General features: G+C 39.0%; 1 protein-coding gene across 1 annotated transcript in view; it reads left to right on the top strand.

The window, feature by feature from the left end:
* LURAP1L (leucine rich adaptor protein 1-like) overlaps positions 1-3902 on the top strand; it is a 45320-nt gene extending 41418 nt beyond the window's left edge. The window contains exon 2 of the mRNA XM_006752614.2: positions 3151-3902. Coding sequence (XP_006752677.1) covers positions 3151-3525 — 375 coding nt within the window. The 3' untranslated portion in view covers positions 3526-3902. The remainder of the gene's footprint in view (positions 1-3150) is intronic.
* Positions 3903-16892: the final 12990 nt, after the last annotated feature.

The following is a 16892-nucleotide window of genomic DNA, read 5'->3' as shown; positions in this document are numbered from 1 at the left end:
CGACCAATGTGCCATCGGCCAGCCTTCCAGTATTTCAGAGCATCCAGCTCACACCTCTCTCTCTCTCTCTCTCTCTCTCTCTCTCTCTCTCTCTCTCTCTATCGTCTACTCTCTTCTTAATCGATGGTCAGATTTCATAAGGACTGACATGAATAATAGTGAGAAAAGGTGGGGCAGCTACTGGAGACTGCAGTGACACTGTGATTTAGTTCTGCGGTGGATTGCTCATACTTCCAAGGGTCATCAGCAGCAGCACAGCCACACCTTGGCTCCAGGAGAAAGCAGTGAGTGTGAAGCAAGCTGCCTGCAGCTCCAGGAAGTGGATGGGCAGCGTGTGAACCGGCTGGCCCAGGGCTCCCACAGTGGGAAGCTGTTTACTCTCTCACCAAGGACAGAGAGTGAGACACAGTCGATCTGTGATGATGATCAGCCAGATCAACGCGTTCTAACTGACCCGCTTTCGTCAGTTTTTTTCCCCCCAACTGTGGTTCAATGGCCTGTGAATGTTTGCTTTCAGAAGAAAAGAATTTTTTTATTTAAATAAATCATGTCACGGTCAAAGGAAGCTTTTGTTGCTTCATAGTCTACTCCCCTCTTATTCATATTGTGCAATGAATTTTTTTTTTAAGTTGTATTTGATGCAGCCACTGTGCGGCTCAGCAAAACTTGCTGAAATATTATCTTAAGTGTGTTTTAACCCTTGAGTGACACAGTTTTTTGGGAATGTGTATTATTATGTTTTGAGATCCCCAAATTACGACTATTTGTAAAAGAAAAAAAATCCATCATTGCTTACGACACACCTAAAAGAGATGGAAGAAATAGGAGACATGGCTTCTTTCTTAAAGGCACTTTAAATTTAGTCAAGAAACTGCTCAAAGACACAATCATAGGTAGCAATGTATGACCATACAAAATTAAGCTAAACTGTGAGAGGTAACTAATAGGACTTCAGAGGAGGCTGGAATTAGCAAGTAGGGTTGATGGAAGAGGTGGGAATTGGAGGATGGAGTGGATTCAGTGAGGAAGACAGTAAAAGTATTTCAAGTGAGGGGAATTGCAGGGACACACCCAGAGCTGAGCTTGGGCTGGGAGACTTGCCTGGGACAGGGTGGGAATGTGAACAGATGCAGCTGTGCTCATTTGGGAAATGGTCTCATTGACAGTGTATTGCACCAGCATTTATACTGCACCAGCAATGGGCACAGAGGGTTTTATCAGCTACAGTTGCCTGACTGGAGACATTTGCAAGACTTTGGCTCATCCTGACTTTCTATGCTCCTCAGTGGACTAAGGCAAATTGTTGCTGATTTGTAAATATTTGTCATATTACAGTATAGTGATGGCTCATGGGGTGTATGGGTGAATTGGAACATAAAAACTGCCAGAAAGTCTCCTTCCCCAACAGGTCACTGCAAGGTCACTGAGATGACTCCACAAATAGAAATGCTAATATATGATGATATAATGATTCCTTAATTTCTACACATTTCCCCTCTTGGACCTACTAAGTTTACATCCTTCTGTTTGTGAACACCTCAGTGAAATGATTTCACTGGTTACCTCCCACAGAATTTGTTCTCAGTGCTCTCTCGGAAAAGAGAAGGAAATCACCCAATCACTTTACTAAATATCCTATCAAAATGAAGGCTTTTTAAATTGTACTTTGTGCTTTTAATGTTTATACATCTATATTTTATCCTGTGATCTTAGATCTTTGAAGTCCCTGGTAGAAATTCCATCTCTCCTAATGTTTGTTCGCCACATTCACTAAATGCAAAGTTTGCCTTCAGTTATGGATTAACTCCTAACCAGGAAATATTTTTTTACAAAAATGAAAATGCGTAGATTTGAAGACAATAGGCTCCTTTCTCCCTTATGGCTTGTGACTGAGGGCCTTTGAAAATTCTAGAAACCTATAAATTTGAATTAGCCGTGGGTGTTAAAGAGAATTAGCAAAGCCCAGACACTTGGATTAAAAGATTCTAACTGAAAAACAAAACAAAACACAAAAACAAAAAAAAAGGAATCCATTTCAAACCATAAAGAAAGTGACTAGGACCCCTGGTGGCCGAACGTGTCCCTGCCTCCCAGTCCAGGCACTGGAGTCTTTACAGGAGCCTCATCTCTCCAGCTCCAAGAACAAAGGGAATGATGAGAGTTCCTGCAGCCCCCCTGTTCCCACCTTCCCCAGAACCACCACCCACCTGATGTTAGCAAGTGTTCCGCTGAAGTGTAAGACCCACAAAGGAATTACGTTTTGTGGCTTTAAAGACAGATTTCTCCAAGGTAGCTTAGATCTATCAGAAGAAATACACACCGCGAAGGCACTTAGGGGAGTTTTAGAACCTTCTCGGAATTCCATATCCCAATTTTGAGCGGGGCTGCCCCTGACATATTTGAAGCAAATAAATCTACAGAAACTATCTGTGCACTGCATCTTGTAAAGTACATCAGCCTAGTATAATGGTACCCTTTTGGGTTCCAGGAATATTACAGCAATTTGGTTCCTCTTAGAAATAAGGCATTATTGAGTTCTATATATGTTCATAAATCATAAAGAGAACAGACCTCTTCTGTACCCTCAAAGCTTTTCTGTTTCTTCATCTGGAAAATGGGGATAAAAATAATATACCTGTGGTATAGAATTACTGTAACGAGTGTTGAGCTTCTATAATGATGCCTGGCATGTTATCACTCAAAAAGATAGAAGCTGCAACAAGGATTATGATAATTCCTAATTTCTACACATTTCTCCTCTCCCCACCTCTTAGCATCCACACACATATTCTCAAGTAAACTTGGATAAACTATTAATTGGGCCAAAGAGTGCATATCAGCTCCCTACAATACGTGTTTTAGCTGGAACCTGATATTCAGTATGAAATTTCCAGGCATCTTGGTCAAGGTCAGGGATGCAGTGGGAGTTTCATTGTCTCTTTTGGAGCCTGATGCATCTAGCAGGAGGTGAGTTCCTTGATTATGACTCCTGCCGTGGGTCAGCCGTTTTCAAAAGCATCCTGAGATCGAGTGAATTTAGTCTACGAGTTTAAAATCACAGGCTGAAGAATAGAGAATCCAAATGAATGTTGGGTCTTTCACGAACGTAGACTCACTGGAAGGTCTTTCCTCTCTCCCTCTTCTCTGCAGGTTAATCTCAGAGCCACGGACGCCAGGCTCATGCGCCAGCTGCTTGTGATCAACGAGAGCATCGAGTCCATCAAGTGGATGATTGAAGAGAAAGCCACCATCACCAGCCGAGGCAGCAGTCTCAGTGGCAGCCTGTGCAGCTTACTGGAGAGTCAGAGCACCTCCCTCCACGGCAGCTACAACAGCCTACACGATGGCAGCGACGGGCTGGATGGCATCTCCGTGGGGAGCTATCTGGACACCTTGGCAGATGATGTGCCAGGCCATCATACCCCGTCAGACTTGGACCAGTTCAGTGACAGCTCCGTAACGGAGGACTCCCAAGCACTGCGCAAGCCTCCCAAATTGGATTCTGAATACTACTGCTTTGGCTGATGGCCCAGGTTTTTTGCATGGGAGTAGTGTGCAATTAACTTGTATTTATCTCTCTTCTCTGCTGCTATATTTTTGGTGTGATTTTTTTTTTTACATGATAACCTTTAAAAAAAAGAAGCATATTTTGAAACTGCTTGATGATATTTCTGTTGCTCCTAATATTTCTAATCTGGATTCATCTATTTTTCTCTTTTACATCTCTATTTTTATTTATTACAATGATTTTTTTTCCTCTCCCTTCTTTTCCAGTGGCACAAAGAAAGAAGGGGGAAAGAATAAGCAATAATTATGTTTTCGCTTTTGTTTTCAGAGCAAGGGGTCAGGGATGACATCAAAAACTTTGCTAAATTTTGCAATAAACCAAAGTCTGATAACAGCTCATTTTGTTGCCTGCATTCCTAAATGATTCAAAGTGTCATTGTCTAGAAGACACCGAGGTTTATTACTGTTCATAGAGTAGATTGAACAAAATGTCTGGGACCAAGTTAGGTATTATTTCCAGTCCACAACTTCCTAGCATAAAAATCAACAAAACTGCTAGTCACGTATTTTTATGGCAATCATTTGGAAGACTCAACGATATGAAATCTATTCAGTTCAACTTTGTGTTCATAGTCTTGATCAGCACTTTCTCATCAGTGATTCCTTTATTTTTTTTTTTATTTTTTTTTTAATCCTCACCCAAAGATATTTTCCCATTGATTTTTAGAGAGAGTGGATGAGAGAGGGAAAGACAGAGAGAAATATTGTGAGAGAAGAAACACATCGATTGGTTGCCTCCTGCACACACCCTGGTCAGGGTCTGGGCCAGGGAGAAATCTGCAACCAAGATAGAGAGGGAAAGACAGAGAGAAATATCAATGTGAGAGAAACACATCGATTGGTTGCCTCCTACATGAGCCCTGACCAGGGCCCAGGCCAGGGAGGAGCCTGCAACGGAGGTACGTGCCCTTGACCGGAATCAACCTGGGACCCTTTGGTCCGCAGGCTGACGCTCTATCTACTGAGCCAAACTGGCTAGGGCTTCTCATCAGTGATGCTAACTGAAACGGTAGACTATGCTGTGTGGTAATACTTGATTCTCCCAAATTTCAAAGATAATTGAGATGAGATATGATGGTGATTAGAGGTTAAGCCCCAGGGGTGAGGAACATCCAGCCCACAGGCCATATAACGCCTATGAAATCATTTGGTCTGGCCCTGCTAAGGCATTAGGGGTGAGTTAATTAAATGTTTAATCAAATATATCAGCTAATTTTTAAGTTGATAACTTTGTGTGTCCTTCGAATGATGTTATAAATACCCAAATGGCCTTTGGTTGAAAAATGATTCCCCACCCCTGGGTTAGGGGGTCCTAAATTTAATTGTATTTTGAGATTTTCTTAACATTCACTTATATGCATTTTGCAATTGCAATCAGATATATACAAACTTAGATAGTACATATGAATGGATGGATAGCTATATTACATGCAAAGCAGAATCACTATTCACTTATATGATATCATTTTATCCTGTGGTGGATAAATAATCTCTTAATTTTGATGTGATTTTATTAATCCTTCACATTTCCTTTACCTTAATGATTCCTAGTGAGTTAATCTGTTGAGATGTCAAACTGTATTTTGTAATGATACATGTTTCTGCACAAAATATTTTATAATATGAATCAAAAAAGTATTCCTATTTAAACTAAAAACTGTCCATATTCAAAACATGGTTTCCCCAAAATGTCCTTTGTTACTGTGTACCTATAACACACTTGTCAAATGTATTGTTTGTTTCCAGGACATATATTATTCAACTTACGATTAAAATCTATAGGGTCTATCTTCTACACTGGTCCTTTTTCATAAACTTCTTGATATAATGTTCATTACAACAATTTCATAATGTGGGGATTGTCTCCCTTCTTGTTTGAGAAACTAAGATATACGGAAGGTAGGTAAATGGGTCAAATCACCCAGTCAGTGTCAGAAGTGTGATTTGAATTTGGGTATGTCTTATTCCTAACAATAACACTCAGTAGACTCTTCTGTGCCTATTGAACTTAAATAATAAAGTACAAATGAGAAAGCAAATATAAGCCGATGACAACAAGAAAAAAGTAACGAACCATTTCCCTTCCAATCACTGGGACCTGCATTTTCCAATTCTGAGCTTCCAAACCCTTTGTTGAAATCACATGTCCAGAGTCAGGTTTGTGCCTATAGGCGAATCAGGCTGTTGACCATATGCCAACTGTTCCTCATGTACTTCACTCTTTCTGCTTTCTTTTACATTCCCTTAATGAAAGCTGGTTGGTTGGCTATTTTGTTTGGATTTAATCTGAAGTTAAAGCAAGCAATTTTTAGCACAAATGACCTAGTTGAGAAAACATTCTTAGAAATATGACTGATAAATTTCAAACAGAGAGTCATGAAATATGTAACCCTATGTCTGCACCACTGCAAGGAGAATGTCCCCAATGAGAGGGAGGTGGGCAGAGAGCGAGACTATATGAAGCATCAAGAGCAAATTCTAACCCCTTCAAAACCCAGCATTTGCCTAGTTCAAGCCAGACCCACAGAAGATGATTTGCATCCTTGGATCACGGTTTCAGATGGTAAATTCAATCTGGCAAATTTCCTTTTACACCCTCCTTTTTCCAATCTGCTTCCCCTGCCTTTGTCTATCCCATACCTCTATAAGTCCCCCTTCTGGAGAAAGGAAATGAAAAAGCAGAGGAGTATTCTATGAAAGAAGTATGTGGAATAGTTTTCATTTATACATTATATTTTAAAGAACCTGTAATAAACCTTGGCAGAGTATGTAAGGATAAAAAATTTTTGGCTCTATGAGTTCCAATGTTTTATGTGCTTTACAGTTATGCCTACTTTTTTCAAAAGATACCAAATATGGACTCAGTGATTTTGACATATGGAGTCACATATAAGCCAACAATGTTTTGATACTTGAGTTTACTAAGAGGAGGGGAATGTATACAACACTAATTAATTACTAACATATTCATTGGTCTCAAGAGAACAAATGCATTTTCTGCTAAAGAATCCCCATAACTATGCCTGACCTGCAGCATTTGATGTTCGCTCTCTGTCAGCACCACAAGGAAATGGGGTAGAAACGTTTAAGCAATGGTGCCTTCCAAACTATTCTGCGTGGACTGAGTTGTGTTCTCCCAGGAAAATAGAATTTTTCTCCGTTACATTAATCTCTCCATTTTTAGAGACTTGTTTGTCTTATGAGAGGGAGATAATTGAAGGTAAGGAATTTAGACAGCTTAAAGCTAGTACATTGTGAGAGTTTGCAAAGAAATGAACTCTAGATGACTAATGCAGAAGTCTTGACTGAACTTCAAAGAAACTCCAATATTTATACTACCAGTCAGCCCCAAATTCCATAGCATAGTTTTAAGTATTTGTCAAAGTTAAGAAATGCAGTGAGGAGTCTTTGCTGTTTGGCGGATTATAAAGGCCCTTGGGGTTCCATGAATAACTTCAATCAGGCATCTGAATCCCCAACTCATCAGAACACAAGCGTCCATGATGCCAAACTGAGTGGTTATTCTGGGGCACTCATCTTACTGGCATCTCAGCAGCAGCGAACACATTTGATCACTTTTATTTATTTTTAATTTATTGCTTTTAAAGAGAGAGTAGAAGGGGGAAGGGGAGGGAGGGACTGGGAAAACACAATTCATCTCATAAAAACCTCTCTTCTGTCCTTCATTAAAAATTTTAAAAATGTATTAGGGAGGGAGGGAGGAAGGGATTTGCTGTTCCACTTACTTATGCATTCATTGGTTGGTTCTTGTATGTGCTCTGATCAAGAATCAAACCTGCAACTTTGGCAAATCAGGATTTGTTATGGTCTGTAGTCTTCCCCAGTTCAAAACATGATGCCTCCACTCACAAATGCTCAGCCCAAATCCTTGCAGTCATTTTTAGCTGCCATCTCTCACACCACAACCAATCCTTCATGCAAATCACATGAGTTCTACTTTAGAAAAACATTCAGAGCCGTGGCTGTGTGCGTGGTTAGAGTGTTGCCCTTGCACTGAAGGCTCTAAGGCTCGATTTCCAATCAGGGGCTCGAAAATGAGTTGCAGGTTGCATCCTGGCTCTGACTGGGACACATGCAGGAGGCAACCAATCAATGTCTCTCTCTCTCCCTCTTCCCCTCCCTCCTTCGCTCCAGCCCACCCCTTCCCTTCCACTCTCTTTGGAAAGCAATGGAAATATCCTCAGGTGAGAATTTAAAAAAAAATTTGGAATGAGCCACAAATTCATATTACCACTGTTACCACTCTGCCAAGTCAGCGTCATCTCTCCCTGGGACCACTGCAATAGCCCTGTCTTGTCTCCTTGCTTCCACCTTTACCTTCCTGCAGGTAGTAGTCAACATAGCAACCAGAATCATCTTTTAAAATACAAGTCAGATTTTTGCCAGCCTGTGTTGCAACTATGTAATGTACTTCCATCTCCCTCTCAGTGTAATCCAACTCTTCACAACAGATTACAAAATACTATGCAACCTGTCCTTTCTACCTGTCTGACCTCTTCTTAGTCCATACTTCCACCTCTCATTGTGAACCTCATTGGCATCCTCTCTATTCCTTAAAAATCTCAAAACCCCTGCATGTTCCCACCTCAGAATCTGTTCATTTACCATTTCCTCTTAATGAAATTTCTTCTCCCAAATATTTGTCTTGATTCCTCTGTTCTGTTTGGTCTCCAGTCAAATGGCACCTTGTTTGAAAGGACTTCTCACATAGCACACCCAGCAAATTCTGCACTTACCCTGGATGATGTTTCTTCATGTCATCCATCACTTAATACTATTGCGTGTGTGTATACTCTCTGCTTCTCTACACTAAAATGTAAGGTCTGTGAGGATGAGAACTGTGTTTTGTTCACTGCTGTCTCTCTTAGAAGAGTGTCTGTCATGTAGCAAATGCCAAATACATGTTATTTTTACTAAAACAATTATTTAACATTTACTGGGTGCCTTCCAGGTACCAGGCAATGACTACACCAGGTCTTGGGGATGCAGAAAGAAAGGAGGCATAAACTTCACTTTTAAATACCTCATTTGTAGAGTATGTTTCTTTGGTAGGAAAGATAATGCTCCACCTGCACCTCCCCAAAGATGCCCATGTCCTAATTCCTGGGATCTGTGACTACAGGGCAAAAGGAACTTTGCAGACGCGACTAAGTTAAGGGTCTTGAGATGGGAAGGTGACGCTGGATTATCCAAGGGTGTCCAATGTAATTACAAGGATCCTTACAAGAGACAGGCAGTGGTGTGAGGTAAAGAGGTGTGACCATGTTATACTTTTGGGTGCGAGGGAAGAGCCACGAGTCAAGAAATGCAAGAAGCTTCCAGTTGCTAAATAAGGAAAGACACAGACATTCCCTAGAGCCCTGTTGACACCCGATTTTAGCTGAGTGAGACCCACTGTGGACTTCTGAAGTCTAAAATGGTTCTGACTCAGCTAAACTCAGCTGTCAGCAGGGTTGTTTTCAGCCCCTCAGTTTGTAGTGATTTGTTAATGTGGCAAATGAATACCAATTTGGGGAACTGGAAGAAGGATGCTGCTTTAACAAATACCTAAACATGGGGACATGGCTTTGGAATTCAGTAAGGAGCAAATACAGAATGAATTTTGAGGAGCATGAGAGAGAAAGCCTAGCTTGCTTTGAACAGACTATTGGTAGAAATATGGATTTGAATGCCTCTGCTAATCAAGAGCCAGGAGGAAGCGAGAAGCACAGGAGAGAAGACCTACGCTGTCTTAGAGACACTTAAATCATCATAAGCTGATGACTGGTAGGAAAGATAGTAAAAGCACCGCTGCTAAGGGCTCCGAAGCAAATGAAAAACACATTATTGGAAACTGGAAGAAAGAGAAGTCGTGTTATGTAGTAGCAGAGAGTATAGCAGAACTGTGTCCCTCAGTTATATGAAAGGCGTAACTTGTAACTAATGAACTTGATATTTTTCTGAAGAGATTCCCAAGCAAAGTGGTTAAAGATGTGGCTTGGTTTCTCCCCGCTTCTTCCAGGAAAATGCAAGAGGAAAGATGTGAGGAGGAGGGAAGAACTTAATCCAAAAGGAAGCAGGGCTTGATGAAATGGGATATTCTTGGCTACCAGATCGCAAAAGACACTAAAATGAGGAGCATCACTTTCAAGAAAAAGTGTTCTGGATACAAAACCAAGGGTGTGGCTGGACGACCTTTGTCTAATGTCTCCGAAGGCTCAGGGGGCCTGAGTATTCAGTCACAGAGATGTCTCTTTAAAGAGAATAGGCATGTGATTCATGGATCCCCCAGCCTTGTCAGCAGAACACAAAATTAAAGATATGATTATCTAAGAAAGGCCCAGGGCGGAGTTTCTTTTCTAACGGGGTGGGTTCCTGTGACATGCCAAGAAAACTCATGAGGGGCTTGAAATTCTTATACCAGCAGAAACATTGCCGGCTTGGACCAGAAGGGAGAGATCAAAATGCAAAAAGGCGATAGAACCCACCCAAACCCCACAGTTAGGACCCAGGCTGGTAAAACTAATCAGCGTCAAATACATGCTACTTCTGATGAAAACTGGAGGATGACTAGAAGGTTGGATTCTCAACCTCAGAGGGAAAAGTCAGAAATCCAGAGGATGGAGCTGAAAACCACAGAGAATTAGTCCCAGGCTTTTAAAGCGAACATTGATGCCTCAGCTGCATTTTAAAGCTGCTTGGGAATGTTGGTGCTTTTTTCCCCCCCCTCCCTTTTCTTCCTTTTTGAATAGAGAGCTCTATAACTGGTACCCCACGCCTGTCCTACCATTGTATTTTGGGAGCAAATAACTTGTTCCTTGAGTTTCATAGTTTTGCACATGAAGAGGAATTCTCCCTCAGAATGGAATAAACCCATTCTCACCCATACTTGATTTAGATGAAGAAATGTAGGCCTTTGGAGATGATGAAATTTAAATGAGGTTTTAAACTCAATAAAGTTGAGGCTTTATTGAATTGAGACATTTGGAAATTTTGGAATGGGGTGAATGCAATTTGCATACGAGATGGGCATGTATCATGGGGGTACAGAGAGTGAACTACGATATGCAGTGTAATGACATCCCTAAAGTGTCTCCATCCTAATCTTTAAAACCTATGAATGTCCCCTTGTGTGACCTTACAAATACAGTGCCTTACGTGTGTCCCCCTCTGCTTTAGTCTATGCTTTATCGCCAAAGAGGAAAATATGTACCTGAACAAGAAGGAGTTCTAGGCTAAATTATGAGAGGCTAGATTAAGATTTGGCCAACTGCCCACACTTTTACAAATAATGTTTTAAGAAAACTCCTGTGGGACCACACTCCCATTCCTCTGACTTCATGAATAAACATGATGAATTATATAAATATTCCTGGGCTCCTCGCAGCAAAAGTGACACCAGTATCAGCCTCTACTCTGGGAGGAAGTCCTGAAAGTATATCTTCGCGCTTAGGAGGGCGAGTTGGACCATGTTACACGGCAGATCAGCTGTGTGCCCTGTGATCTCCCAGCACAGTGGTTAAGTGGGAGAGCAGCCGTTCTTAAGAGCTAGGTATTTTAGCCTTAGCTGGTTTGGCTTAGTGGACAGAGTGTCGGCCTGTGGACTGACAGGGCCTGGGCTCCATTCCGGGCAAGGGCACCTGCTCGGGTTGCAGGCTCAATCCCCAGTGGGAGGCGTGTAGGATGCAGGTGATCAATGATTCTCTCTCATCACTGATGTTTCTGTCTCTCTCTCCCTCTCCCTTCCTCTTTGAAATCAATAAAAAATATATTTAATTAAAAAAACTAGTTATTTTAATTTCCGTAAGATAATTTTCATTTGCTTATTTCTTTAATGATTCATAACTCATTCGGAGTTACTGTATCTTGAAGCGTTTACTATTTGATGGCCATTTGTTTGAAGACCTGTTAAGTTTCAAGTACATTTTCCGTACTGACAAAAAAGGATATTATAAAGGTACTTACAATTATTGGTTCAATAAAACGCATTTGTAGCTAGTAACACTTGCCTCCTTTTCTCTTTATTTTCAATGCTACCTCAACCACAGCCAAAAATAAAAATTGTTATAAAATATTTTTAGTTATTTATGTCAAAAAAAACATGTTTCCTGCCCATATGTAGCTTATAATATAAAGAAAATAAAGAAAGGCAATTAGAAAATAGTATGATAGATGCTAAATAAGGACCATGGTCCAATATGCAAAGAGGTATTGTTCAATTCATGCAAAAATCACTAAATTACATCCTTGAAATATATCAAAGTATACCTCAGGGAGGTTTATTTTATTCACTTTCATTAAGACAAACATAATAAAATCATGTCTGCATAAATCTTAATCACCACCATTAAATTGTGTTTTAATCCTGGGCCATTTTCTAAGAGAAATATTTAAATTAATGCTAATAAACCGATGGTTTAGAGTTTGTCAACAGGTTCCATGCTAACATAGCACTCATTTGTTACTTGTTCCAAGAAGATGAATTTATTAAACAGAATCAGTATAAATACAAATGTGAGCAAAAATACCTATTTCCTTGATTTTTACCGGACACCGAATACCAGAAACTGCATCACATGAAATACTGTTCTGTTGGGAGAATCTGATGACCTCAGGTAAGGTAGCGAATCCATGCTATCTCTGTCCTTGGTAAATCTCTAAATAAATTACTCAAGTTCATTCCAATAGTAATGGTCAGATCTAAGATTTTAACTTAAGCTTTACATACTCCAAAGTTCTCACAGCATGCAAATTACAGCACAAAAACATTACACTAACTCACTGTGTCTTTTCTTAGCTTGAGATGTACCAAAAGAATATTTGTCTGCATACAGTTATATTTATAGCCAATATGCCTTTGGTATGGTAAATATCATTTAAGTCTGAAAGATTTAAATCTAATTTTCCAAAGCAGAAGGATTTCTCAGGGCAAGTATAGAAATGCTATAGCAGTACTATAGAAGCAGAGAAAGGAAGTAGACAAATAAATTTCTCACAGGGTTTTAATTCCTTGCACAAGATATAGTTTCTATTTGGATTTTATTGACTGTTGCATCAACTTTACACTATTTCTATGTAATCATAGTTATCATTGTTGAGATGTTTAGCAGAGCACTCCCATTAAGCACACATTCTTTCAGATCTCCTCACCCATCACTCGGGATGAATGTGTAGCATGCTTAACCTCAGGTTTGGTCAAACCACGCCAGAGCCAGTGCTGGGACCCTATCTCATCCACCTGTCCTTAGAGTGCCGGATTCCAAACACTGCCCCACGTTGTTAGCATCATGCACACAGCCTGTGTGTCCAACGTGGGTGGAAGAATTGTCAAAGCCTGCATTATTTCATATCTAACTAATGATAGATCATGGACCAGTAGGAAACACTGCATTCTTCAAGTTTTTAGATTATTCTCAAGAGTAATTTACTACAATTATTTGACATAAGCCAAATCCACCTATAAATCAAATATAGTTATAGCTATCAACTCTGCATTTTTTCCTTCTCATGCAAACGAATATATATATGAGAACTCATAAAATCTCCTACTCCTTTATCACAGATGCATTCCAGATTCTTGTCCCTTTGCCTTCCTCTCAAAGCATTGTCTCTGTATTTTTAATTGAGGATTCTTTGCAGACAGAAGAGTGATGACTCTCAATCTGAACATTTTGTCAGTCATAAAAAGTGGACTGAGGTAACTATTCTGCTGTTCCCTCAAAGACCTAGTTTTTTTTGTTTTTGTTTTTTTAATTCAGAGATGATAAGTGTTAGGTCTTGAAGGGCTGCAAGAGAACATGTAGAGTAATCCATCACTTTGCAGACGAAAAATGAGGAATTGGGGAACTTGTACTGTATGATAGACAATTCAGCCAAGCTGCCTTTTTAAATTATGTTTCAGAAAATGAAACATAATTTAAATAATTTATTATTTTCGTTTATTGCCGCAATAAACGAAAATAATAAACTCCATTTAAAGTATAAATATAAAAAGGAAAAAGAAGGACATTTAAGGACTGATATGGGATGTTCGTTAACCTGCAGTTAAGGAGTGGTGGAAGTGTGTAGTAAAAGGCACCGGTTTGAGAGTATTTCTGTTCTGCTAATTCCTAGTTGCATGAACAGAGAAGTGTCTCAGTTTTCTCATTTGTAAAACGAGCATAATGAAACCTGCCTCATGGAATTGTTGAAGGATTAATATTTGGAAATTACTTGGAATACTACCTTACACCAGAAACACTTAATAAATCATGTTACTGTCATTATAATAAATAATTAAGTAAAGGAATCTGTTTATATCTAAGGAGGAAGAAATTCAGATGGGCCCATCCTAGGGAATATAATTTAGATTCATATACTATTGTATGACCAATCAATAATCATTTCCAAATAACTCCTCTATAGAGATTGCAGAAGTTAAACTGTTGCATTTATAGCCACCCTTGCAGCTGGCCATGGCTACGAGACAAATTTTGGCCAATAAGCTGTATGCAGAAATCTGACAAGGGTTTTTGGCAAACATTTTGCTGACTTTGAGCTGTTTATATAAACCATTCCCGAATTCAGAATACTCTGAGCTTCTGACAACCTTATTTCCTATGGCAGTTGTAAGGCTCTTGCAAGAAAAGGCACTAAATGTGCAACTTGCATTTCTACGGCTGTTAACACAGTGCCAGCAGTGAATTACACCAATGAAACAGTTGTTTTCCTTCTGTCCTCACAGTCATCATTATGTAGCTAATAAATCTGGGGATTTTTTTTAAAGCAAAACACATTTTTGCTTTTATAGTACATGCTTTACAGTAATAGCTACGCCTTTAAAATGATGAGAAGATGCTAAATTCAGATTCTGTTTTCTCAATTTTAGTTTCTGGACCCCAACCAAGGTGCACAGAAAATTCTTTAAACATCCAGACTTTCTAAAACATTGTTAATTTGCTGTTTCAAATTTCACTTGGAACTATGTTTAAGAAAAAATGGAAAAAATATTTATATAATGTGTCACTTTCTTATTTTAGGTCCCTTACATATACAATACCAGGTAAATGATTACTTACTTTGGTAGATTTACTATAGAATGAAAAACAAAGCCAATATAAGTAAGTGCAGTTAAAAAATGTACCATACCTGACCTACTTTTCCTACTAGGTTTGTCAAATCAATCAGTGAGAAAATGATAGGTGACAAAATGATGGCTGGTGATACCATTTACAGTCACATACACCATTTATCAGAGAGGTCATTTTAATTCAATAGAAGCTCACCAAATGATCTACCAAAAATCTCTCGTGACTCTACCTTCTTCCAAATTTTTACTGCCCATAGAACTTTGGAACATTAAAATTCCTGTGGATTTTCATTGGCATGACTCCAGGCTTAAATATTTGCCAGCAGTTAGGGTGAAAAGCTCATTAAATTGATGACTAGGGACTCCCACTTGAGTTAATGAGAGGCACAATGAAAATAACCCCACATTCTGAAAGACTGGCAGTTCTATGAAAATGGCTGAAATCTCTGAACTCCAAGATGACCAACTAATTAGAAATGCTAAAATCTCAAGTCTTTCAAAGAACTTGCAAAGTTAGACACGTTGAGTCCATTGAATGCTGTTTTGGAAAAATAAAAATAATCACTGTTTAAGAAAGTCTTTTTCCATTTCAGGTTCTTATGTTTGATGAGGAACATATTTGAACATACAGGCTTTGAAGGCCTTAAGAATCCAATTTCAAGGTTTGATATATATACACACACACACATATATACATATATATGGTTTTCATCACAAGATTGTATCTTAAGGGTTCTACAGGGAAATCCAATAACTAATCACTGGGGTCACTGTGATTTGTTACCTGGGAATTACTTGGTTTTAAATGAAACAATTCACTTTTAAATAAATATTGTGATCCATTCTTTCTTTTAGTGATGCAAATACTTATATATACACACACACACATATATACATATATATGGTTTTCATCACAAGATTGTATCTTAAGGGTTCTACAGGGAAATCCAATAACTAATCACTGGGGTCACTGTGATTTGTTACCTGGGAATTACTTGGTTTTAAATGAAACAATTCACTTTTAAATAAATATTGTGATCCATTCTTTCTTTTAGTGATGCAAATACTTACACATTCTTGCAGAGGCTTGTATTTTTAATTATGAAAGTCTACCCTATTTCATATTTCAATAAGATTCATTTTGAAGAAATAACTACAAAACATGTTATTTTTTTAAATGTAAAATGTCCTTTTAGTCATAGTTATCCTATCGTTTTATACTATAGCACACTGCCTTTAAGAACTTTCTACTAGGAATAAGGACACATATGTAAAACCTTAATCAATCAATCAATCAATAAAATTTTCTACTGCAGAAAAATTTCCTTACCTTAGCATTCATATGCTTCATCTGCCCAATATCATTGCAAAGTAAGAGGAGACATCCTTCCCAACAGGAAGAGCAAAAAGATTAGGAATGTCATAAAGATTTAAGAGATAAACCATAGAAAAAAATTCTCACTAAAGATTTTCTTAATAATAAAGGTCAATAGTAAGCCCACGATAAAAAGTTGCAAAGCTACAAATCATGCTAAACAACCAAGGTCCAGAGGCCAGGAGATCATCAGAAAAAGACCACACTAGAGACTACATCAGAACACAAAGCTAAAAGTGTGCAGCCTTGACAGAGGAGAGAGCTTTGGATTCAAACTGGGAAAGAGGGGAAACACATCCGCATCCAGAACAGCAGGCAGTTCTAAGGACCTGCAAAGGCATGGCTCAGGGGGGAGTCAAGCCAGGGCAATGAGCCCGGGAAAGGGTCACACGCACTGTTCTCACCTTGAAGACTGATCTGCCTACTCTCTGAATATGCCTTGAAAATAGAATAGCCATGCCTTCGCTCTGCTTTCTCCATCATCCAGAATGCCATTCCCTCTGCTCTCTACCCATCCAAATCCATTTATCTTTGAAGATCTATCTTCTCCAGGTAGCAGTCAGCTTTTCATTAACCTGTGGCATTCATTAACTATACCACATGTTTGGTACTTAAGAATTTGCTATAACCCTGGCCAGGAGTGTCATCCCCAAACAAAAGATAACAGTTCAATCACTGTACAGGAGGCAACCGATTGATGTTTCTTTTTCACATCTCTCTCTCTCTCTCTCTCTCTCTAATTAAAAAACATCCTTGGGTGATGATTAAAAATAATAATTTGCTATAATATGATGTGAATATATGGGTATGTGAGTATATGTATGTATAAGCAATTTAAGGGTGAAACATAAATGTTTAGCTCTTCATTGCTTAGAATGTTAT

Source organism: Myotis davidii, unplaced genomic scaffold, assembly GCF_000327345.1.
Source record: "Myotis davidii unplaced genomic scaffold, ASM32734v1 scaffold2330, whole genome shotgun sequence".
NCBI classification, from domain to species: Eukaryota; Metazoa; Chordata; class Mammalia; order Chiroptera; family Vespertilionidae; genus Myotis; species Myotis davidii.
Note: the sequence above shows the minus strand (reverse complement) of the source record. Positions and strands in the feature narration are given on the sequence as shown.